Source organism: Pezoporus wallicus, unplaced genomic scaffold (genome assembly GCF_028554395.1).
Source record: "Pezoporus wallicus isolate ANWC-B61680 ecotype Strahan unplaced genomic scaffold, APGP_CSIRO_Pwel_v1 contig_13863, whole genome shotgun sequence".
Taxonomy (NCBI): domain Eukaryota; kingdom Metazoa; phylum Chordata; class Aves; order Psittaciformes; family Psittacidae; genus Pezoporus; species Pezoporus wallicus.
The window spans coordinates 1-24082 of NW_026635001.1; the positions used below are offsets into that span (position 1 = coordinate 1).

Here is a 24082-nt window from a genome sequence, read left to right on the forward strand (position 1 = left end):
TCCTGGCTGCGCCCCAACACGCCATGGAGGCGGCGGGAGGCCGGAGTTGCGGGCCGGCGTCACCGTGTGGTGGTTGGCGGTCTGGAGGAGCGCTCCCTTGCAGTCCCCCAAGCTCATCGCGGGCTTGCTGCTGCCCAAGACGGGTCCCTGGGGATGGTGGGGTCCCACCAAGGCTCCTCACACCAGAAAGCCCTTGAGGTCCGTCAACCTCCGTCTGCTCTGGTTGAGGGGCTCCCCAGGGAGGGCGGAAACTGAACCCCCAAGAGCTCCTCACCCCAGATGCGCCAGCTCCGCCCAGACCTGAGGCACAGGCTTCCACTCCCCCTCCATGGGGCAGACCCGTGGCTGGTGTCCAGGGAGTACTGGGGGTTCTCAGCCTCTTCATCATCACTCCTGACCAGCTCTGCCCTGCAGCAGATCAGTCTTCCAGGTGAGGGCCTGCTTGAGCACGGGAGCAGGTTTTGTGTCCCCACCAGCAGCATGTCAGGGCTCAGGCAGGGGACACTCATGGGCCTGTCCCCACCACTTGGGGGGTGCCCTTGGAGGCACTGGGATGTGAGGAGGCTCGAAGGAGGGGGCAAGACCCCAACTGGTGGGACTGAGCAAGCAGAAGAGCTGCCCCATCTCCCCCCAGCCAGATTCCCACTGCTCCCCCCCCCCTTCCTTCTCCTCCAGCCACAGCCAAAGCCCTTGCTCCCCTAACCTCACCCTGGAAAAGCAGAAGCAGAGCCACCCTGAGCCGTAAATCCACACCTTGTTTAATGCCAGTTAGATTGTTTTACACAGACAAGTCACAACGTGCTTGCTGTGGGGTTTGTCCCCACCTTACATATAACAATGCCCCATGGCCAAGACTTCACAACCCAGGCTCAGGGAGGCCCTTCTGCTCTGCCCTCTGCCTGTGCTCACATAGAACACACATAGCAGCATCGAACCCCCAGGGAGCACCTCTGGGAACACCACTGCTGGGAAGGAGGTTGTGCCAGGTCCATAGGAAGAGCTCATTCACTCCATCACCAGAAGGAGAGAAGCCAACCTGCTCCCAGTGCAACTCCAGGGTGAGATGTGGGAGTCCCTGGGGAGAGAAGACCCTGATGCTTGGACAGACACACAAGTGGCCGTTCCCAGTCAGCAGCATCCCCCTGGGCTCAGCTCCCTCCTGCTCCAGAACACACAAAGCCACCTGAATTTCGGGATTTCAGCCGAAGGGAACCTACAACAGACAGGAAAATCCACAGCAACAGCTACAACCATCTCCAGCCTGGGTGAAAAAACCCACCCTGGGCCCAGCTGCTGCCCAATATGGTGGTTAGCAGACAGGACAGAAGCCTTGGAAAGCCAGTGTCTTGCTGCAGGTGGCCTTTGACTTCAAACCTGCTCTCACCAACTTAATGATCCAAGTTAATTTTAACTCCTCCTCAGTGCTTTGAGTGCTCCTTCCACACACTGGAAGTTTAACAGTGCCTGTGAATGTACCTCACAAGAAGAGAAGGGCTGCGAGGCCATGGGGTGGTTTTTAAACCAAGCTCCATGTCCCTGCACTACACTAAAGTCATTGTGTTGAAAAGGTGGGTCAGAAATCCCTTTGACATGACATTTTGGAAGCAGGTGAGGCTGTAAGACCACAGTGTGGCTGCCAGGTTGGGCTGTGGAGCCTGGGTGCTGCTAGCCTGGCACACGAGGGCCTCATACATCCCCGTGACATGCAAAGGGAGCAAGCACCAAAAGCCTGATCCAGGCACTGGTGAATGGCACCCATAGTCAAGGCTGCAGTGAACAGAGCAGCACCTCGCTGCCCTTCTCCGTGTGGAGCTTCCTACACATCCTTCCTACACCACGGGTACTGGTGGCACTGGGGAAGAGGCAATCACATCCCTATTACAGCCCAGTGCAGGGAAAGAAGGAAAAGGAAGAGAGAAACATTATCACTTATGCAATCTACAGAGAACAGATCAAGGTCTATATACACAGGCAGGAAAATCCAACTGGGAAGACGAAACAGCACTTGCATCCATTCTGGTGTGGCAGGGAGAGCATTGGCATATGGGCAGAGTGAGAGGGGAACAGCCTGCACAACAGCTTCTCTTTAAATTAAAAGCAACACAGACACATGAGCACTTCACAGCTCAGGCCATGGCACTCTCTTCTCATTCAATTTAAACCCCCACAACAACCTCCCCAAAACCCCCACAACCTCCCCAAAACCCCCACAACCGGTCCCTGGCTTTGACCTGGGGGGTTAGAAAATAAAGCAACGCTTCTTGCTTTCAAAAAAGAACCCCTGTTCTCGTCCAGACGTGGCGTTATTCCCCTCTTCCAGCCAGAAGAGGCCATTGCTCTCTCCAAAACCACCTAGATCCACATGAGTGGTTTTGTTTCACAGACACATCTCAACTGCTTTTGTCCTCAGGAAGACTCCAGTGCAACCAGCCCGCCACAAACACCACTGTGGGGAGCTCCACCTGCACAGTGGTTGCTGGTTGGGTTTCTTCAAGCCATTGGTTTTCCTCTCTGTTAACTGAAAGGATCAGCCCAGAACATGCAACAGCAATTTCAGCACTTTCTGAATGTGCTCCCTCCATGATGGAGCCTCAAGTCTCCTCCAAAGCTGAGCTCCCCAAAATGGATTAGAAGGCAGCTGTCAAGCATGCCTAAACCAAAGCAAAACTCAAGCTGGAATGACTGTATCGAGTCACAGCGCCCCTGGGGAGCACAAGGAAAGAAACAGTTCTCCAGGTTCTTTCTCTAAGGGGGGTGCCAGGCAACAAGCCTGGAATCCAGCCCCCATGCATGAGTGATGTTGAACTGGTCTGGCTGGCTCCTACCTCCACCGATGGCATCCAAGGACAGCAGGACTCAGAGCAGCACATTAAAGTTGTTCCTACAGAGGCAAAGATGGTCTGGTCTCTCCCAGGAGGGGACAATGCAGCAGCTGGTCCCATCTCAGAGGTCCATGTCACACGTGGTTTCTCCAGTACACAACATGAGGGTTGGAAGATGCAGGTTTAACATTTCTCTTGTACCCTTTTATGAAGGATGAATCCATAAACCTTTGGCAGTTCCCTCCCCTCCCCAACCCTACCCCAAATACTGCCCAGCATGTTCACAAGCACGTATTTAATGATCATCTCTTGGGTCCATCCTCCAGGCCCACTGGCACCCCCTCCCCTTCTGGTGAATCACTTGGGGGTCCATGCACACCAAGGTAGTGGTTTCATCCTGGTATGGCAGCCTGCAGTCTCCTGGGTCTCAGCACGAGGGTTTATCGTATCCTGGTGAAGAGGTTGAGAACGGATACTGACTCCTGAGAAGAGAAGACGAGGCAGGGGCTAAGTACTGCAGCACTACTCCATCTGCCCTTTGGGGTCTGCATTAAAACAACTGCTAGTCTGTGAGCTCCCCAGAATGGTGCTGTGTGCAGCACCCCTGTAGCAGCCAGGAGAAGGATGTCCTGTCCCACTGCCTTGGGCACACAGAGGCAACCTTCATATCTCTGCAAAGTTTAACCCTTCACTGCATCCAGCCCTCAATCTGCAGGATCTGGTGACGAGATCAGAAGCAAGGCAGTGGAAAAGAGCAAGCTTGGACTCACTTGACCCCCCAGGGCAGAACAGAGCTGCAGCCATGCAAACAACACACACATCTTTACCTTTGTTGAGCGAGTTTTGCTGAAGACATTCCAGAAACGGAGGGTTTCATCTCCAGCTCCTGTGACTATGGCCTCCCCATCAGGGGACATTGCCTAAGGCCAAGAGAGAGCAACCTTTAGCATCTCTTTCATTTCTGAGGTTGAAAACAAATCTTCATTGGAATGAAAGAGAGATTTAACTCTCCTTCCTACTTGGTGAGAAACCAAGCAGCTACCTCTGCTTTCGTGTGCAGCATTCAGTCTCAGTAGGTGCCAATTCAAGCACTTGCATATTATTTACGCAGCTATGGAACACATGGGTAGAATTATCACAAAAAGGATTATTGTATTAGGAACTCCAACCCATTTGTAATTGAGGCAACTCCTCCCCACACTATAAATATGTGTTAAGGCAGGAAGTGTGAGTTCACCACTGAAAGCCCTGTGTAGCAGTAACAAAGCAGGTATGGGATCGATGGGGATTAACTACACCAAGCATTTTAATGGCAAATTAGGAAGACTGAAAGCATCAAATTCTTCCCCTGCTGGCAGTCACCAGTGAAAAAGCGTTCGAGTCTTAAGGGAACAAAATAGATGCTTCTGCTTCCTTAGAAGTGTTTTGGCAGGCTTTGCTATTCATTAATAAAACCTCACATTTCCATAGCAGCAAATGAAAGGTAACCCTTGCAGGCAAGGAAACTAGATCCAGAGCATTTTCTGTTGCTCACATGGCAGCATTCATACCTCCACCTATACTACAGGCAGCTTACAGTGCCACTGGCACTGTGGCTTTGGGCCTCATCTTCAGCACAGAAGAGGAGCCCCAACGAGATGCTTTATCTGCAGCCAGATAAAGCAGCTACAGAAGTTACAGAGGTTTTCAGAGACATGGCCATCACTCACCAGATACAAGACTCTGTATGAATGCCCTGTGAGCTTTGCTACTTGAGTTAAGGAGGGGTATTTCCAGACGAGGATCTGGTTCTGCGAGTAGCCATGGGTACTCACCTGGAAGGGGAGAGGGAAACATGCATTAAGCTTCTGAACAGGAGACAGCTCAGCAGTAGGACTGCACAGGAAGGAACTTACCAGCTCATTGGCATGTTTGGACCAGGCCAGGTTGCACACTTGTGACCCGGTGTCAATGCACTGCAAGGGCTGCCCCGTGAGTGTGTTCCAGAAACGTATGCAGCGGTCAGCGGTGCCACCACCAGAGGCGAGGAGTCCGTGCTGGTGTGGAGACCAGGCAATAGCTTTCACTGCTGCCAAATGCTCGGTGTACTGTTGGACAGGACTCAGGCTGGAGTGATTCCAGACAAGGAGCTGGCAGAGGAGAGACGTGATCAGACTTGTGCTGCAGTGGGTGTTACGGGCACACAACAAACCACGATGTTGCACTGGGACTGATGAGGGCAGTTGGGCAACAAGGTCGTTTCCCACAGCCTTGCCCAAGCACATGCATCTCCACTCTGCACTTGGCAGCCCTGAAACCACTACCCTGCCACCACTTCAGCTGAGAAGCCATTCTGAGGGCCACAGTCATAGAATCCCAGACTGGTTTGGGTTGAAGGGACCTTAAAGATCATCCAGCTCCAAACCCGACATGGTAGGTCTATCTCTCAGGATGAGTGCTGAGTTTCAGGTAAGCTTAGGAAGCCAAAACCATGCCATCACTAAACATGACTCAAAACCTTCTTTTCCCTTTATGGCTGAATTATTCCAGAACACATTTAGAAATATGCTCAGGTTCATTAGAAGTTATTCTGAGCAGGAGGAACTGGGTACAACCACGCTGTCACACAGGCACTGGGCAAATTCACTACCTAGCAACCCACTCCAAAGTGCTGAGCACTGCTTCTCCACAACAGATGCTTCTTCCATATGGTGCTCAGTGAACTACAAGCCTGCATTATAGGTATTAAAACTTCTAAAGCTCTAAACTTAGTTTCCTTCTGCATAGATAAACATTACTGCAATAAGCTACTATATTCTACCTAAATAAAGTCAGGAAGCACAGCTTACCAGTAGCTTTGTTGCACTCAAACCCCTGAGTCAAGCTCTAGATTTAATTAGCCAAATACAGAAGCAAAATTAAATTTGCGTTGTTAATTTCAATAGAGAGAGGAGTTTGAGGAGAGGCTCAGCATGGTTTGTTTGGACACGGTCCAACAACTGGAACAAAAGACCCTTTCAGAAAGGACATATATCCTTGAAGGAAGGGGGTCTGCTGCTTCTTGGTGAAGATGCAGAGACCCTGAGGCTCACCTGGCTCCTAGGCAGTACCATACCTTGTTGTCGTTGCCTCCAGAGGCCAGGAGCTGGTGGTCTGTAGACCATTTAAGCCCACAGACCTCCTGCCTGTGGCCCTGGAGCCGCCGCTCAGACTGCAATGGGGGTGTGCGGATGTCCCTCTGAAGGATCATCCGGTCTCGACTCCCAGAAGATAGCTGGTCAGCATTCCATGCTAAGGCACCTTGAATGCAGAGAGAGCAGAAGAGCACATTGTGGGAGTCCTGAAGGAGTGGGGAGGCAGAACAGACCCCACAGTTGGCGAGGTTTTAAAAAGATAAAGAAAAATCAGCGCTGATGGATCTCCCTTATATCCCTCTGAAGTCCCTAGAGTAGTGTACAAAGGAAGATTAACCTGCATAACCTTACTGAATGTATCACTAATCCCATTTCACAGTGCAATAAAGCACAGAAACTTGGAGAGTGCCTTGACTTCCCAAATCTCACTCCAGCTTTTGGATTCATAGCACCTCTGAGCAAAGAAAAGAGTCCCCACAGAAAAGGGGAACTGGAAATCTCAGTGTAAAGCTGCCTGCCTGCAGGGCTGACACAGGAAGCCAGGGGCAGTGAGAAAAGATGTTGTAACCAAACCTAAAATGCCTCAGAGATGGCAGAAACACCAGCTGCAAGACTCCACCTCCACCACCACCACACCCAGGGTCAGAACACCACAGTGATGGTATTTTGAAGATTACTGAAGACATAGCACTATCAATTCTGGTACTTTGAGTTCTGTTATTTCAAGCAAATCCCTCACACAGGAGAAAGTTCAATCATGAAGAAACAAAACATGTGAAACCTCTTCCTCCCACCTCCTTACCAACTCTGGCTGTGTGCCCCTCCAGCATGGAGAGCTTTTTTCCTGCAGCTGCATCCCAGATCTGTACAAAACCCTTGTGAGTGCCAACAGCTACCAAGTTCCCCTAGAGAAGCAGAAGACCACAATCAGTAAAGCCAGTAAGTGCAGACAGACATAAAACAAAAACTAAAAGCTGAGGAAAAGACTTGTGATAAATCCCACAAAAGGGAAAGCATACCAAGTTCTTCCATCTTACATCTTTTCCCTCCTGAGAGTGCCAAGCAGCCTGGCTGGAATATATTTATTGTAGCATTTTACTGTCAAGAACTGGAGAAGCCAACTGGCTTTTTCTCCCTCCCACACCTCTTTGCAAATACCTCGACAACCTCAAGATCCAAGAGGCTGCCTTCTATCCCCTCTCACTTAGCAAGAAAACCAGCGAGAACAGCAAACCGCATTTGCTTTGTAATGCATACATGGAGTTTGGGAAAATACAGGAAAAACAATCTAAGAAATGAAACCTATAAGGAAGAGCTACCAGAAGAGTGTCTAAATGAAGTTTCACAGCTATTGATATTGACAATGTTGTACTGACCCGTTCTGACCAGCCCACAGATGTTACAGAATCTCCTTCCACAGAGAGATCACACAGCCGGGTTACCTTGGGAGTAGGACAGAATGGAGTTAAGGAACATTTGCTGTTGTCAAACTACACTATTAACTGTCTCACTGACTAGTACCTAGTCTGGGGCAGAGAATTGCGAGTGCTAGATCCCTAACACAGCATCTACTGTAGCTCTGGAAAATGCTACAGCAATGGGTGCCTCACTCTCTTGATATGGATGATCATTTACCTGGCTCGTACAAGCGCTCCACAAGTACACACAAGTCCCAAGGCCAACACTGAGGACGTTCAGAGAGGACCAGTCCACCAGGTTCAGGTAGAAGTCATCCTGCAGCTCTGGGGCATCCAGCACTTTGAAAGGAATCTTGGAGATTTTCCGAGTAGGTTTCCGAGGTGATCTGAGCAGTTTCTGGCTGTTTACAAAAATACAAAAACAAGGACAGGATCTTACACCGGGCAGCAGATGGTAGACACAAATGTAGCCACTCTTCAAAGCATACTGGCATGGCTATAGAAACACATACAGAGGTTGCAACATTCTTTCCAAACTGGAAAGAATTAGGTTGTGCTGCTATAAAGGAGCTGGAGATCAAAGAGGTAAACTGACTACCGGAAGTTGGCCAAGACAGATCGAAGCATGATGGGCACCTGCACAAAATTCTCACAACTTTACTGTCCCTACTTATTATCTCCACAGATTCCTAAACCCACCTCGCATAGCAACTGTTGGTGCCTTAATATAAAGCCCTGGAGAACACAGTGAATCCTCTGTCCCAGCCCTTCCCTTCTTGCTGTCTGCGGAGAATCAGCATTACCTTTTGTTGCTGACAGGAGACAGGGAATACGGTGAGACCTCATTGCCATCATCTGGGCTAGAACGTTTTGTGCTGAGTGAATACTGTATAAAGAAAACATATCCAGTAAGAGCCCCAGCACAACCAGGACTTTGGCAGAACACATGCTGGTGCCCAATGCTAACTCTAACACCCACAGCCAGATTTTCCAGACTTTCCAGTTCCTCCCTTTCCCGTGTGCTCCAGAACCACACAAAAAAAACCCTCATCTCCACTGAAATCCTCAAGTTTGATTTGGTCATTTATCACACTGCCCCAAAAAACTTGGTTCCAACTCAGCTTCCCTGCCAGCACAGAAATAGGAAGTATGTAGCTTGCTGCAGATCCCTCTGTTCACCTTGCAGGCCACCCAATTTTGTTATCAACAGCTTATCTCAGTCAAGGAACAGCACTACCTCACTGGCCCCAGCAGCCTGGCAGAACGAGGTGCTTTGTTCCAGTGGCACACATGTGAAACCTCTGCTGGTTTTAATGTCAGGTAACCCACTTACAGTGAAGAGAGACTTCTTCTCTGGGGTGGATGGCTGCAGCCTCCTGTCTTCTGTCTGTGGGTCTTGCACCTTCTCGATCCCTGCTCCTAAAAGTTCGTTCTTCAACAAGGCAGAGTAGGCAAGGCCATCTGTGAACCCAAATGTGTGCTTAGGCGGGGAGCACGGCAGCAGCAGACAGCTCCACAGGGAGCCGCAGGATCACACTTAACATTCACAGGGCCTCTTAATAAGCCTGGAGCCACAGTTTGGAATCAAGATTTGCAGCAAGCTTTCCCTCCCCACAGTCCATCGGAAAAGGACTTCCAAGGCACAACAAATCAAGAGATAGAAATAGCCTCATGCTTCCCACATGCTTGTCAGGAGTCCATTGAGGTTGACCCAGGACTCACTCTCATGATGAGGGCATTTCCTAACACACCAGCATGTGTTTTTGCATAAGCATTGAAGTATCAGTGCTCCCTCCATTTCCAAACTTGCCAACAGAGCTTGGAGCAAAAGCTGTAGCTTTGGCACAAGCGGTAGGAGTGTGCCCTCACCTTTGCCGTTGTCTGAGGTAGCATCCTTTGCTTTTCTGTTTTGACTTGGTGATTTTTCGTTTTCCTAAAGGGAGAAACACGCTTTCACCAACAGAAACATCATGACACGTGGTAAAATAACAAGTGAAGAAGTCTCCTGGACGACAGGGGCAGCCTGTTTGAAGACATGCCCTCAAAGGAACTCTTCTGAGGCAGCAGAAGACAAGCAGAGCAATTCTGCCAGCCCCTTCCTCACTTCCAAGACTGCAGGAGAGGGGAGAAAAAACGTACATTTATTCTGTGGAAGTTGATGCTCCAGTTGGCCCCAGCTCTTGAGGGAATGAATCTGTCACCATGCTTACTGGGAGAAGACATGGGAGAATTGGAAGGCGTCAGGGTTCTTCTCATCTCTGCTACCTGAATTAAAAAGACACATACAAGAATGAGTGTTGATCATGGCAGGGGTCTGAAAAACATCAACAGGGTCTTGTCAAAGCTGACTAGGCCAAAGGAGAAGAGCCAAACACTAGTTTATCCTCTTCACAGAGCCAGTGAGCACATCAGAGTCCAACTATCATGGAAACATCTCCCAAAAGAAGCAATTAAACAGCTTCTTCCTGAGTGCTCCCTCTCAAAGTGACCCTGTCAAGGCAGATCCAAGGCAGGCGGAATGGTACAGACTGCTGCAGGGTGAGCAGCACATTCCTCACCTTCAGCCACATGCTTTGGCATAGAATCATTTCTGTTGGAAGGGACCCCCAGCTCAGAAAAGGGCTGATTTCAACCATCTTGGTGGCCCCCACTGGACTTTTCTACCTTGTCAAGCCCTGCAGTTGGTTGGTTTGTTAGTTAGCCCCCAGCTTTTCATTTTCCACATGTGCTTACCGAGATCATTTATTTAGAAGGCAATACTAAGCTACATTAAAGTATCTTAACTCCTTGTTGTTGAAGTTGCTCAGTTATTCTGGAACAGCCCAGGAACTCACAGTTGCTCACAGCCCAAGGGAACATTAAGGTTTGCTTCAAAGAGATCCCATGTCTTTTAAAAGCTCAAGGGAAAACAGTCACAAGAAAACTTAACAGTCAGACCAAGAGCACTCAGCAGAGCCCATGTGTACTCACACAAGGCATTGTGTTCTCATTCTGTATGTTGATTTGGCGTAGAAGACGTCTCTCATAATCCTGGTCCATGCTGGGAAGCAGAAAGGTTGAGAGTCCAGCAGGCTCAGGATTTTGCGTGCATTAAGTCCAATCAGTAATTAGTCTGCTGCAACAAACAGGCCAAGAAAACCACCAGATTATTCCACCATTTCATATAGAAGCAGCCTCTTCCCAACCTCTTCTGTCTGTTCTTTCAACCTAAAACCACTTTTCCTATCCACAGCAGTGCACACTACGGTGCTGACACTGCCTGGGGTAACTTTTAGCCGTGTCAAAAGTCCTGCAGACTCTTAGTACCACACACTGCTATGGACTAGGCAGCCCCTTGGGTTAACATCCAATGGCTGATGCCCATGCTCTCCCAATTTCTCTTGGCTAGCTCCAAGCTCTGAAGGGCACAGAGCAGCAATGTTGCTGCCCAACTCACACACATCTCATGCTTTGCCCCTAGGTTATGCTGACACAAATGCCAGAAGAGAGGTGCCAAGTTGGTCTTTAAACCCAAGACATCTCCAAAGGGAAAGGTGGAATCTAACACAGGCCTCAGCCCCCTCTGCAGTGGGAGAGGTTTGCTGCAGGGAGCTTTACCTCGAAGAAAAAAACAACCACCCAGGGTCTGCGTCTGGAAACTGGCACCAAGCTCAGACAGGTTCAGTGAGGCATGATTGAAATATTACAATATTCTCTGTAATTAGTTTGAAAGCTAAAGCACATGAAACCTAGAGCATGGCCTGGAGCAGAGATACCTTCCCTTTAGCTGAACTATTTCTTAGTGCTTAAACTTGTACTTCTTACAGATGCTGAAATGCAGAGGTCTTTTCCTCCCTGCCATTAAGCATCCCAATGCTTTTGCTGGAGCATCCCTGGGGTATCTCATGCCAACCTGATCATCCCCAGGTGAAGAGTCAGAGACTCCATTACTGCGAGGGAGAAATTACAGAAGTCTGTGATGCTATTAACAAAGGAGGTTAAAAAAAAAAATGAATGCATCGCATGTCAAGCACTCCCCCTCCTTTTGTAATTCATTCATCACCAACCTGACCTACCCTTGATCTATGAAATCTGCATTAAAGGCTAACAGGGCCTCTCAAATCACAAAAAATGCCATGGGTCATCATCCCCTCCTCTTCCTTTTGTGGCTTAACACGTGAATCATCAAATTACGGAATCCCAGACAGCTTTGGGCTGGAAGGGACCTTAAAGCTCACCCAGTCTCACCCCCTGCCACGGGCAGGGACACCTTCCACTAGAGCAGCTTGCTCCAAGCCTGTGTCCAACCTGGCCTTGAGCACTGCCAGGGATGGGGCAGCCACAGCTTCTCTGGGCACCCTGTGCCAGTGCCTCATCACCCTCACAGGGAAGAGCTTCTGCTTAAGAGCTCATCTCAATCTCCCCTCAGGCAGGTTAAACCCATTCCCCTTGTCCTGTCCCTACAGACCCTTGTCCAGAGCCCTTCTCCAGGTTTCTTGCAGCCCCTTTAGGCACTGGGAGCTGCTCTAAGGTTTCCCCTTAAGGAGCTTAATTTATACCTTTCCAAAGCAACCTACAGCCCTAGAGAGGTGACAAAGGAATGCTGACCAGCAACCACACAGCAACAGCACTAATTTAGGACACTCAGGTCATGGAGTGCGGCAGGGAACTGTGTGAGCCAAGGATGACTGACAGCTCTGCACGTGGTGTGAACTTTCACACCCAACACTCAGGGTTGTGAGAGCTTCAAGAAACAGGAAAATCTCTGTCTAGGGAGAAGCCTTCAGTAAATAATGCCCCTCCCTCCAATATTCAAACTTCCAGCACACCAGGACAACACCAGAGGGTTTCCAAACACAAAACAGTTGCTCTCAGATGCAAACCCTTGCCCAAAGGAAACACTGCAGGAAGCCTACCAAGAACACTGCTACTGCTGCCTCTTAGATTGGCAATACTCAGGTACAGCCACTGCTTTCAGCACAGACGTTTTCCCTAACCCTCCCCCTCTTTTCCCCATAACTGGAAGGGAAGCCAGAGTCACGCCTGCTGGGCTGTACTCAAAGGACAAGCACATTTTCAACTGCTCAAGTCAAGGCTCAAATACAAGCATGACCATCAACCCCATGCAGCAGCCAGGCCCCAGATGAGAGGGTTCCACATTTGCTCCAGCCAGCTTTTAGTAAGTTAGGAGAAGAAGTTTGGAGAACTGGAGGTGTGTTACTTCCTAGAGCACATTTTCATTCACCACACACCTCGCTGCAGCGCAGAGCAGCCTGTCAGAAGCACAGTTTATCTAAGCAGACATGACAATAGTGTACCCAGCAGAGGATTTCTCAGGTTGTCACCATTATGATCATCACCCTTTTCATGGCCTGCAGGGAGGGATTATTTCCTCTCACTTCTCCACAATGAAGAGGGACACACCTGTTCCCAGGAAACCCAGAATGAAGTACAAAGTCTTCAGCAGGGCAAGAGAAACAGGAGCATGAACACACAACACATACTCACCACGGGGTCACCTCTTGCCTCTGGGACAAAAGGCAACCTCTGCATTTGATTAACAGAACATCTCCCAAGAGGTTCATCTATTATCAAAGAAAACCAAATAAGAGACATTGGAAATACAACTCCAGTTTGAGAGATGCAATCATTAGCAGGTACCTATGTTAAACAGTGTTTGAACACCTCCTCTTTTCTCTCTGGCTGTTCCAGAGGCTCAAGCACAGCTCTGAAGGCTGAGTGCAGGATCAGGTTCAGCTCTGGCAGCTCATGTTTAAGAAACATCAAGTGCTGAACAAGTTTTGCTGCTCCTGTGGATGTCAGGAACGGGTTCCTGCTGTGCTCAACACTATCCCTTTCTGCAGGTGCCAGAGGTTAGGACACACACTGGGGAAGGAGCTGGGTACTATTCCCTTGAGCTCCTACTTGACAAAGAGAGGAGAGGCATCGACCTTGTGTTCTGCTTTGACTTCACCTAACCACCAAATGGCCCCTGAAGACAAGAGCTGAGCCACGTGCAGCCACTGCACAGTCAAGAGAGGCTAAACTGCAGCCACTGCACCTCGGCTTCCATTGTCACCTGATGGCAGCTTTTGCCACATAAACACACATTTTGGACAACCTGATGGACAGACAGGAGAAACGCAGGTTCTGCTGTCAGCTACTCACCAACCAGCATACAACAGCATTCCTTTTGGCTGTTACCTACAAGATATTTACTTCTTTTGCACAGAATCATTTAGGTTGAAAAAGACCTTTAAGATCATTGAGCTCTACCATTAACCCAACACTGTTGTGTTCACCAGTAACCAATGTCTCTGAGCACCGCTTCCTTTAAATACCCCCTGTGATGTAGACTCTACCACTTCCCTGCACACCAAGAGCTGATAATAAAGGAGTGAGGATGGATGAAATGCCTGGATTTCAGCCTTTATACAGGTGGAGTTTTTCCATGTTACGCATTCCAGACTCAGAGGACTTTCTTAGGATCAGAAGGGATCACAAGAAAGGTCACTCACTGTATGTGTTTTGAAATGTTTTGTAGGACCTTCAGGCTCTTTTGCTTGGTGGGGTTTTAGCAGTTTATATACTAAAAGCCAAGATTAAGAACTGCCAAGAAGCCTTGGCCGGGGAGCTCTTTCAAAGTCTGCTTCCTCATAACATCTAACCTGCTGGGGCTGCAATGGTCAACAACAGAAAGAGGATTCAGACAACAGAACAGCTTCAACTGGGGCTTCAGTCAACAGTCCCAGAAAACTCTGCTTCTGAGTCAATAATAAAGTAAATCAGGCTTTAGTATCTGATGCTGTTGCCAGGAAAGGGGTTGCGCTGTGAAGAACCTCGGAAACAAAACATTCTGCAGGCATCATGGCCCAAAAGTCCTCATGAGCTTTAACAACTCTTCTTCCCCTCCAGCACCCCAGACGATGTTCAGGTTGGACTTTCAAGACCTCAAACCTGTAACCTGCTGAACATGTGACATCCCCACCACATTAACAAGACCCTAATGGAGGATGTGGTGACATTCTCTCTCAGACCCCTCAGAAGCCCTAGGGTGGACAACGGCACATCATGAACTTGTTCTGGTCACGAACAATCCACTGTTGACCCAAGTTTCTGTCACTGTTTGGGTGCTCTTCTACTAGAGCCCACACCAGACACACTCAACCACTGCTCATGGTGTCACTTTGGTCAAGAAGCCAAGAAAGGGTGAAGCCACAGTAGCGAAGCCAGCTCCGGTGTCAGCTCACCTGGAGCAGGGCCGGGTAAAGGCTCTACAGCCAGAAGTCTGAACCACCGGGCCTGGACACAGGCCCCCGCTGCCCCTGGTTCCAGCGCACCACTGTTAGCAGATGGGCCCGGTGCACGAAGGCCCGCGGCCTCCAGGCGCTGCAGCAGAGCCCTCACTCAGCATCGGCTCCGAGACGGAGGCAGCGCCGGCCCCGTCCTGCCCGGGCATCGCGGGCACAAGCGAGGAAGGAGCCGTTGGGGCGCCGGCACCACCCGCCAACCGCCCGCCCACCGGCACTGCCCCGGAAGAATGACACCCGGGCCGCGCTCCGCTCCCGCCGCGCCAGCCGCGCACCGGGCCCGCCCGGTCCGTCCATCAAGCTCGGCGGCCCACGGATGGGGACGGGACGGGACGGGCCGCGCCCCGCGCCGCCGTGACAGCAGCCCAGGCTGCAGCCCCACCGCCCGCCGAACCTGCCGGCCCCCGCCACCTACCTGCGGGCCCTGCCCGCCCGGCCCGGCCCCGCTCCGCCTCCTCCCGGCAGGCTCTGCCAGCCCGAGCCCTCTGCAATATGGCGGCCAACCCCACAGCGCTGACCCCGCCCCCCGCGCGCGGGGTACGACGGGAGCGCCCCCGTCGCCTCCTTTCGAATCAATACAGGAAGTGGCGCTATGGCAACAGCCGCAACCCCGGCGTGGGGGAAGCGTCTGACGTCAGCTCTCAGCGCGCTGGCGTCACGGCGCCGGTACGGGGCGGCCTGGTTTCGATCGCGGCCCCTCCGGCTGTCCCGGGGCCTGGATCCCGGCCCGCTCTGCTCCCCGCGGCCTAGCCCCCGCCGCTGCTGACACCGCGCGGCGGCCCAAACAGGCGGTAGTACTGCCCGAGTCCCGGTGCCGCCTCGCGGTGCGGGTCGTGCCTCCCCCAGCGCTGCCCCGAGGTCCCACCGCGCTCCAGTGGCGTGTCCGGGCGGCGGAGCCAGGGCTCGGCGTGGGAGAGAGCCGGCCGCACTGCGCCCATTCCGTCCCCGGTGCCGCCGTGACCCCGCCGCCGGTAGCCTCTCGCACGGCCCCCGGTCCCGGTTTGACCATGCGGGAGCGGCTCGTGGTGCTGCTGTGCGCGCTGGCGCGGCGGCGGACGGGCGGGCGGCGCGCCATGCCCGGCACCAGCGCCGGCGCCTGGGACGGGCCGCAGCGGCGGGCCTGGCTCCGGCACTACTACAGCCAGCGGCAGAAGCGGCTCATGACGGTGACAGCGGAGGGCGCGACCAGCGCGGGGGGAGGACACGGGGACACGGCCCGCGGGGCCCGGGAGCAGGGGATGAGTGGGACAGAGACACGGAGGGGGAAGCCCAGGGACATGGAGGATGCGGGGGGGGGGGCACAGGGCAAGGGGGTGGGATGGGGAGGATGTGGGACATAGAGGTGACTAGGACACAAAGGGTGAGGGACGTGAGAAGTGCAAGAGGGAAGCAAAGGATGTGGCACACGAAGGACACGTGGGGACACAGGTTGGAAATGATAGGTAATGTGGTGTATGGCGATGAGGACATGAGGGGGTTGTAACCGGATGAGCTTTAAGGTGCCTTCCAACCCAAACTGTTTTATGAGTTTCTGAAGCACCGCCTCATTCCCCTCTTGTCTCCCCTCTGCACTGCAGCTCCTGATTGCTCGCCGGAGGAGAACCAGCTGCTACTTCTACCCCCGTGCTTGGCCTGGTGTCACGGGGGCAGACTGGTGGGAGCGGGTGGTGCTGAAGGAGTTTAGTCCCCGGGACTGGCTGGAGAAGTTCCGGATGTCCAAGGAGACCTTCTTCTACATCTGCAACCAGCTGCGTCCTGGGCTGGCTCCGCACAGCGCCCACTTCCACCCCACCCTGCCCCTGGAGAAGAGGGTGGCTGTGGCCCTGTGGCACTTGGCCACCAATGTGGAGTACCAAACTCTGAGCCCTCTCTTTGGTGTGGGGCCCTCCACAGTGCAGACGTGTGTGCGGGAGGTGAGCTATGCAGTTGTCTTGCTGCTGAAGCCCCTCTACCTCCGGCTACCCAATGAGAAGGAGCTGGAGAACATGGTGCGCATCTTCCGTACCCGCTGGGGCTTTCCGCACTGCATCGGTGCCCTGGACAGCCTTCACATCCCCATCCACCCTCCCCTGCGCCTCAGTGCTGACTACTGCAATGGCCAGGGCTGGCATTCCATCCTTACACAGGCCACTGTGGATGGGCTGGGCCAGTTTTGGGATGTCTCCACTGCTTTCCCTGGCAGCATGGAGAACAGCGCGGTACTGGAGAGCTCCAGCCTGTGGGTGCTGGCCAAGGAGGGCCGGCTGTGCCCCAACCCTCCCAAGCACTTCATGGGGAAGGCACAGAAGTACGTGCTGCTGGGTGATGCCACCTATCCCTTGCAAGACTGGATTCTCAAGCCCTACCAGGAGGATGAGACCCTCACTCAGCGGCAGCTACAGTTCAACTACCGCCTGAAGCGGGCGCACAGCGTGATTGAGAATGCATTCCTGCGCCTGAAGGCACGCTGGCAGATCCTCCTCAAGTGTGATGACTGCAGCCTGGAGCTGCTGCCCACCCTCGTCCTTGCCTGCTGCATCCTGCACAACGTTTGCGAAGCCCACGACAACCCCTTCAACCAGGAGTGGCTGGAGGGCACTGAGCCCACTGAGCTGCCCAAGCCCTGCCAGCCTGCACCCACTGCCATGGAGGATGGACGGGCTGAGCAAGTGCGGGAACTCATGTGCCAGTACTTCGAGAGCTGCGGGGAGGGAAGATCTGGGGAGGGATGATGGGACTGGGGTGGGAAGGAGCAGCCCTGCACATCCCTGCTTGTGAACTTCCTCCAGCAGACATTGGTCAAGTGGTACCATGCTGCTCGGCAAAGGACTGTGTCCTCCCATGTCCAGTAAGGGCTGCTGACTGCATTGGCCATTCCCAGGATGGGGAAAGGGGGTGGCTGCATTGTCCTCATCCTGTTTTTGCCACTTGTTTCAGGCAATGGAATGTATTTTGTGCCCTTTACTCTCTTCCAGGCATAGAGCAGTCTGGCGGTGTGTGGTGAGAGGAAAAGGTGGGGAGCGGGGCTGGGTGGGTGGGTGCTGCCTGGGTTTTCTGGGGAGCATGGCTCTGTTCAAAGGCCGTTCTGTCAGGCTGAAACCAGGGGGAGCCCTTGAAAACACTCCAGGCTTGGGGAAAAGCAGCTGGAAACTGCTCACGGAGAAGGATCTGGAGGTGCCAAGTGATGGAGCTGAACTTGAGCAGCTTGTGCCCAGGCAGCCAAAAAGATACCAGCATCCTGGCCTGTATGAGCACCAGTGTGGCAGCAGGGCCAGGGCAGTGGTTGTGCCCCTGCACTGGGCATTGGTGAGGCCGCACCTCGAATCCTGTGTTCAGTTCTGGGCTCCTCACTACAACAGAGACACTGAAGTGCTGGAGCGGGGCCAGAGAAAGGCAACGGGGTTGCTGCAGGGCCTGGAGCACAAGTGTGATAGGAAACAGCTGAGGGACCTGGGAGGTTCAGTCTGGAGAGAAGGCTCGGGGGGACCTTACTGCTCCCTGCAAGTGCCTGACAGGAGGGTGGAGCCAGGAGGGGCTGGGCTCTGCTCCAAGGAACAAGGCCTCAAGCTACACCAGGGGAGGCTTAGATGGAGACTGGAACAATTCCTTCTCCCGCAGCCCGAGTCCCTCCCCGGAGCCGTTCGCCCCAAGCTCATGGTCCCGGGGTCCCGCTCACGCCCGGGCTGCGGCCGAAGCCCTCCGCGGCTCCCGGCAGCTCCGCCGCGGTGGGCTGCGGCCGAAGCCCTCCGCGCGCATGCGCCGGCCCCACTGCTCTGCGGCCAGAACCACTCGGGGGGAGGGAGGGCCCCATGGGCGGTCCCGGAAGTGCGGAGGTAGGAGCTGTGGCGCAGTCACGTGGCTGAGCAGCATGGCGGACCTCGGTGAGTGCGGGACCGGTTTCGTGTGACCCCCACCCCCTCCCCTTCTCAGGCTCGTCCGGTCCCATCCCCGCTCTGCGGGGCGTCCGGTGGAACCGGGTCCCGCCGGTACAGGCGCGGGGTCTCCCCTCCCCCAGCTGAGCCGCCGGCGGCCGAAGGCCTCCCTCACTTCCCGTGTGCAGGACCGTGACCGGAGCCCCGCGTGCCACAGGCCCCGCTCCCCTCCGGTGTGATGGTGATGGAGGAGGAAGTGAACGCCGTGGGCCGGGCCCTGGTGGACACGGCGCAGCCCCTGCCCTCCCGGTTCCGGGCCCTCTTCACCTTGCGCAACTTGGGCGGCCCCACGGCCGTGGCCTGGATCGGCAGCGCCTTCGGGGACGACTCTGCGCTACTGAAGCACGAGCTGGCCTATTGCCTGGGGCAGATGCAGGACGAAGCAGCCATCCCAGTGCTCGTCCGTGTACTGCAGGACACCAGCCAGGAGCCCATGGTCAGGCACGAGGCCGGTACGATGGCTGCGGGTGCAGGGAGGGGGTAGCTCGTAAGTGGGACTTTTGGGTGCTGCTGTCGGCACCAAACAGCTCCTGATGTGGAGCTGCTTGGGTTACTCCAGAGGAGGCCATGGAGCTGCTGCGAGGGCTGGAGCAGCTCTGCTCTGGAGCCAGGCTGAGAGCTGGGCTGGGTCAGCCTGGAGAAGAGAAGGCTCCTGAAGGGGAGACCTGAGAGCAGCTCCAGTGCCTAAAGGGGCTGCAGGAAACCTGGAGAGGGGCTTTGGACAAGGGCCTGTAGGGACAGGCCAAGGGGAATGGCTTTAACCTGCCAGAGGGGAGACTGAGATGAGCTCTTATGCAGAAGCTCTTCCTTGTGAGGGTGCTGAGGCGCTGGCACAGGGTGCCCAGAGAAGCTGTGGCTGCCCCATCCCTGGCAGTGCTCAAGGCCAGGTTGGAAACGGGCTTGGAGCAAGGTGCTCTAGGAGAAGGTGTTCTTTAAGGTCCCTTCCAACTCCAACCATTCTATGATGGCCTCATCCATCTTGGGTGTAAGGGCTGGGAGGATCCGGAGGAATGCAACCACTTCACCACATGGCACTGGCTGGACTGGTTGGTGAGCCTCCCCATTCCCACTGGCCAGGTTCCTGCTGTGGTGGTTCCTGCTGTGGTGATTTCTCCGGCTGTGTCTTTTAGCACCGGTCAGTCAGGGCCATGTCCTCACTTCAGAGCAGGGCGAGGCTTTGCTGGAGAGCACAGAAGATACCCTGCTAGTGCACTGACACATCATTCCTTCAGGTGAAGCCCTGGGTGCTATTGGGAATCCTGATGTGCTGGATATCCTGAAACACTATTCAGAGGACCCTGTGGTTGAGGTGAGGCTCTTGGGTGGGGGGCTGGAGGGGGTTTCATTTCCCTGGTGATGGGTACACAGGGAACAACCTGCTCCAGTGGAAGGTGTCCCTGCCTGTGGCAGGGGGGTGGAGCTGGAGGAGCTTTAGCTCTCTTCAACCCAAACCAGGCTGGGATTTCATGATTCTATGAAAAACTTCCTCCTGCATGCTGACTCCTTGCTGTCTTAGTGAAGCCCATTCCCATCCATCCCACAAGGGCTCTGTCCTCATCCCTGCAGGTGGCTGAGACATGTCAGTTGGCAGTGAGGAGACTGGAGTGGCTGCAGGAGAACAAGCAGAATCTAGGCAGCAGCCCCTACCTCTCTGTGGATCCTGCGCCCCCTGCGGAGGAGACGAATGTCACCAAACTCCGTGAGACCCTCCTGGACGAGTCCCAGCCACTGTTCGACCGCTACAGAGCCATGTTTGCCCTGCGGAACGTGGGGGGACGTGCTGCTGTGCTGGCACTGGCGGATGGTGAGGGCAGGCTCTGTGCTGTAACACTCTGTAGGTTAATCCAGGATTAGCCTTTCCCAAATCCAGAGCTTTGCGGCTCCTTTTGGGCTCTTCACCTGTGTGGTTCCAGAGCTGCTGCCCACTGCTTGCTGCAGGAGCCACATTGCAAAGCACTTGGTGCTCTCTTGTGTTTCACAGCCCCTGTAATGTCCTCCCTTGCTCCGTGGGTCCGAGTGAGAGAGAGCACAGGCTGTAATATTGGCCAGGGACCAACCAGTCTTACCTGATGTTTCTTGGTATGACCTGGGCCCTGCTCTCAAGCTGGAAGCTGCCAACCTCCTCTTGGGGTTTGGGAATAGCTTTAGAGAGGGTAGTAAATGTCCCCTGGGTGGGGAAAGGGTGAACCACAGCCCAGGAACTTTCTGGGTGCACAACCCAGTACGAGGGAAGCACTTGAGGCTCTCCAGCAGTCTGTGACAAATAGGTAGTTCCTGCTGCAGCTCTTCAGCCCCACAGCATGGCAGGACTTGAGATGCCAGTACCCCCAGGCACCTTGTGCTGGTGGAGCAGGGTCCATGGGCAGTGCAGTCTCCCCAGGGCAGGCAGAGGTGACAGCAGCTCCATCACAAGAGAGTCTTTCTGTGCCAGAGCTGCTGTGGCCATGCAGGCTCGGAGCAGGTGGGATACCCCTTCCCATAGGTATTTTGTCCCTTCCCCTGTGGTCTGTGGCAGCGACTGCCAGCTCTAACCCACCAGGTGTGCTCCCCATGGCTTTGGGGTTGGGTGTGGGGCTCTGACCACACACACCGTGCCCTTCGGGGCCGTGGCAGCTCACTCTATGCTCTACCCACAGGACTGCGCTGTGGCAGTGCCCTGTTCCGCCACGAGATTGGTTATGTGCTGGGCCAAATGCAGGACGAGGCCTGTGTCCCACAGCTGACGGCTGCGCTGTGCAGCCTCACCGAGAGCCCCATGGTGCGCCATGAGTGCGCCGAAGCGCTGGGCTCTATAGCCCACCCCTCCTGCCTGCAGACCCTGCGCACCTTCGCCTGCGACGCGGAGCGCGTGGTGCGCGAGAGCTGCGAGGTGGCCCTGGACATGTTCGAGTACCAGAGCGGGGACCAGTTCCAGTATGCTGATGGGCTTTGCAGGCTGCAGGCCTCGGCCTGAGCCCCAGCTCTGGAAGGTGCAGGATGGGGATGCTGCTTTCTCCCCACCCCAGCAGCACTGTCATGGCCCTTTCCAGAGATGTGGATCCATGCCTTGCTGCGGCAGAGGTGGAGGATGAACTGGATTCAGTCTCTGGCACAATTACAGCTGCATTCTCCCTCCAAATCCAGGCTGAGCTGGTACTTGCCCTTCTCCCACCACCTTCAGTTTCCTGGATCTGCCTTTTTTTCCCTGCTTACCTGCAGCCTGGCTCAGAGCTGGGACCACGTGAGCTGTGTTCAGCACATCAGAGCCTGTTGTGGCCTTATGGGGCCTTGGAGCTGCTTTGGGCTTGTGCTGCCATCGTGGCTCCATGTGGAAAAGCTCTGCTTTCTCTGGGGAGCTTTGCTGGAAGGCCGGGGCTGGCTTTGGGCACTCTGGAGGCTGTAGGGATGTGATGCCTCAAAATCAGCACTGGTGCTCATGCTGAGCCTCATCCCTCCTTGCCTCTGCAGTGGAGGAGCTGTGTGTGTTCGGCCTGACCTGTCAGGGCAGGCCAGAGCTGTGCTTGCCACAGCCTTTGCCCTGGGATGGGCGTTGTTTCATGGCAGTTTGGAAGCCTTGGCTGCGCTTTGCTCTCTGCAGGGAGCACCACTGCCATCGGGGCTACAGGGTGAGGCAGAGCCTGCCTGGACTTCCCCCACATTGAACCAGACCTGGAGGGGACTGAGGCTAGGGTTTGCTGCTGTCACCCAGCACCCCCAGGCACCTGCTGTGGGTACAGGGCTTGGCTGACAGGCAGCTAAGTGCTGGCAGCAGGAGCTCCAGCAGGAATCCAGCGCAGTGCTATAGCCTGTGCCCTGGAGTGGGAAGCCTCCGGTTCCAGCCCCCTGCCACAGGCAGGGACACCTTCCATTAGAGCAGGTTGCTCCAAGCCCCATCCCTTGAACACTGCCAGGGATGAGGCATCATCTACAACTTCTGTAGGTAACCCATGTGCTCACTGCAAGTCAGACCTGCGTGTCCCAGTGCTGTGGATGGGGTCACCTGTGTGTGTCATGGAGCCTGAAGCCCACCAAACCTCTCTCTGTTTCTCAGCACTACAAAAACGTGACATTATTACACTGTTTTGGAGTCAGCAGCTCCCACCCTTTGCTCTCCACCATTCCCTGTCCAGGTTCACTTGGGCCACGCAGCGTTGTTTCTAAATCTGCACTGCCATTTGCCTCTGCTCCCCACAAGGGCCTTTTAAACCCAAGTTGGAACAAACCTGGCATTTTTGCAGCCAGGATCTGGCCAGGGATGAGCTGGGTGCAGCAGAGCCAGGCTACAGTTCAGCAGCCCATCCCAGTACAACCCAGTGCACCCCAGTGTGCCAGGGCAGAGCAGGACCTGGGTATTGAGCCCGGACTTGGAGCTGAACCTCATGGACACCTTCACCCCCCCTGGCCAGTGCTGGGTGCTGCTGCCACGTGCGGGGCTGACATAAAGCCCTGGGAAGGCGACAGCACAGCAAAGGGTCCCCATGGGCCCCCTTGGTGTCGGGATGTGGTGCCCATCACCCTGCCCATCTCTGCCTGGCGCAGAGGTTGTCGCATCCTGTGCAGCATCTTGCACAATCTGCCCGTGGGACCTAACCAAGCCCAGGGGATTGGGAGAGGCTTTGGGCTGTGTCTGTTGTCCCTGCCATCCCTGCTTTTGGGGGTTCTCCAGCTGTGGGGGATTCCCCACTTCTGGGGAGATGGAGGGACCTGTGGAGCTGCCAGGGGGGCAGATTCTGGATACCCTGGGCCATGTCACAGCTCCCCAGCCCCCCTCAGGTGGAGCCCGCCAGTGCTGTGCCTGGATTAGCGGGCGCTAAGCTCCTTCCCATGGATGCTCTGTCCCTTGGTGACTGGGGGGAGCTGCTGATGGCCCTGCCGGGGGGAACCCCACTCCCCAGCCCCAGGGAGGCCTGGGGGCCGCGGAACTTGCTGCAGTCTCCCCACGAGGAGGATGGGGTGCTCTATGTGGAGTACAAACCCCCTGCACTGGACAGCATCCGCCTGCCCCGCTATGTGCTCTACCTGATGATGGCGTCCACCCTGGTGCTGCTGGTGGCCTACGCCATTGTTGGCCACCTCATCAAGGACCTGGTGCATGATTTTGCTGGTGAGTGCTACCTGCAGCGAGGGCGGATGAGGGGCTGCGTGAGGTGGGTCACCCAGAGCCTTTGCTATGGGGCTGTGCTGCTGACAGCTCCATTTCTGCCCCCCCAGATTGGGCGTTCGGGCCCAAAGCGGAGGAGGAGAAGGTGGTGATGGCCAAGGGGACAGTGCCGGAGGTGGTGTGGCTGGAGGAGGATGGGACCCTGGGAGAGAGGGAGCTGGAGGGTGAAGGCGCAGGAGTGGTGCCGGGCACGGACATCGTGCTGCGACTGCTTCCATCCACCCCGCGCAGCTCCATCTCCTTTGCCGACTCCCACAAGAAGAGGCTGTTCTAGAGCTGGGGGATGCCCCATTCCTGCCACCACCAGCACCCCGGAGCCCTCCCTGCAGCCAGGTCCTCCTGCAGCCCTACAGCACTATCTCAGGGCTGCCATCGCTGCCCCCAATAAA

General features: G+C 54.6%; 4 protein-coding genes across 8 annotated transcripts; 3 read left to right on the plus strand and 1 right to left on the minus strand.

Annotated features, from left to right (window-relative positions):
- Positions 1-3102: 3102 nt before the first annotated feature.
- FZR1 (fizzy and cell division cycle 20 related 1) lies at positions 3103-15073 on the minus strand. Of its 5 annotated transcripts, none has more exons than XM_057398067.1 (14): positions 15058-15073; positions 10324-10465; positions 9493-9618; positions 9223-9286; positions 8687-8814; positions 8157-8239; positions 7571-7754; positions 7312-7377; positions 6738-6840; positions 5917-6101; positions 4718-4951; positions 4532-4636; positions 3650-3742; positions 3103-3304 (listed from the first exon to the last, which is right to left on the minus strand). In XM_057398067.1, the coding sequence occupies exons 2-14, from the start codon at positions 10390-10392 to the stop codon at positions 3263-3265; spliced, it is 1482 nt and encodes a 493-aa protein (XP_057254050.1). In that variant the 5' UTR covers positions 10393-10465; positions 15058-15073; the 3' UTR covers positions 3103-3262. The 5 variants fall into 5 exon arrangements, with proteins under 5 accessions (XP_057254050.1, XP_057253968.1, XP_057253882.1 ...); XM_057397985.1 differs by lacking the exon at positions 15058-15073 and adding an exon at positions 14673-14833; XM_057397899.1 differs by lacking the exon at positions 15058-15073 and adding an exon at positions 14673-14833 and having other exon boundaries at positions 10324-10468.
- Positions 15074-15617: 544 nt separating this feature from the next.
- On the plus strand, positions 15618-17599 carry LOC130593236 (uncharacterized). Its single transcript, XM_057398272.1, has 2 exons — positions 15618-15808; positions 16220-17599. Exons 1-2 carry the CDS (start codon positions 15650-15652, stop codon positions 17351-17353), a joined length of 1293 nt encoding a protein of 430 aa, XP_057254255.1. The 5' UTR covers positions 15618-15649; the 3' UTR covers positions 17354-17599.
- A 1116-nt stretch (positions 17600-18715) lies between these two features.
- On the plus strand, positions 18716-21671 carry DOHH (deoxyhypusine hydroxylase). Its single transcript, XM_057398389.1, has 4 exons — positions 18716-19005; positions 19786-19862; positions 20120-20357; positions 21190-21671. The coding sequence occupies exons 1-4, from the start codon at positions 18732-18734 to the stop codon at positions 21504-21506; spliced, it is 906 nt and encodes a 301-aa protein (XP_057254372.1). The 5' UTR covers positions 18716-18731; the 3' UTR covers positions 21507-21671.
- A 1508-nt stretch (positions 21672-23179) lies between these two features.
- On the plus strand, positions 23180-24007 carry SMIM44 (small integral membrane protein 44). The gene is made up of 2 exons (XM_057397573.1): positions 23180-23636; positions 23744-24007. Exons 1-2 carry the CDS (start codon positions 23279-23281, stop codon positions 23965-23967), a joined length of 582 nt encoding a protein of 193 aa, XP_057253556.1. The 5' UTR covers positions 23180-23278; the 3' UTR covers positions 23968-24007.
- Positions 24008-24082: the final 75 nt, after the last annotated feature.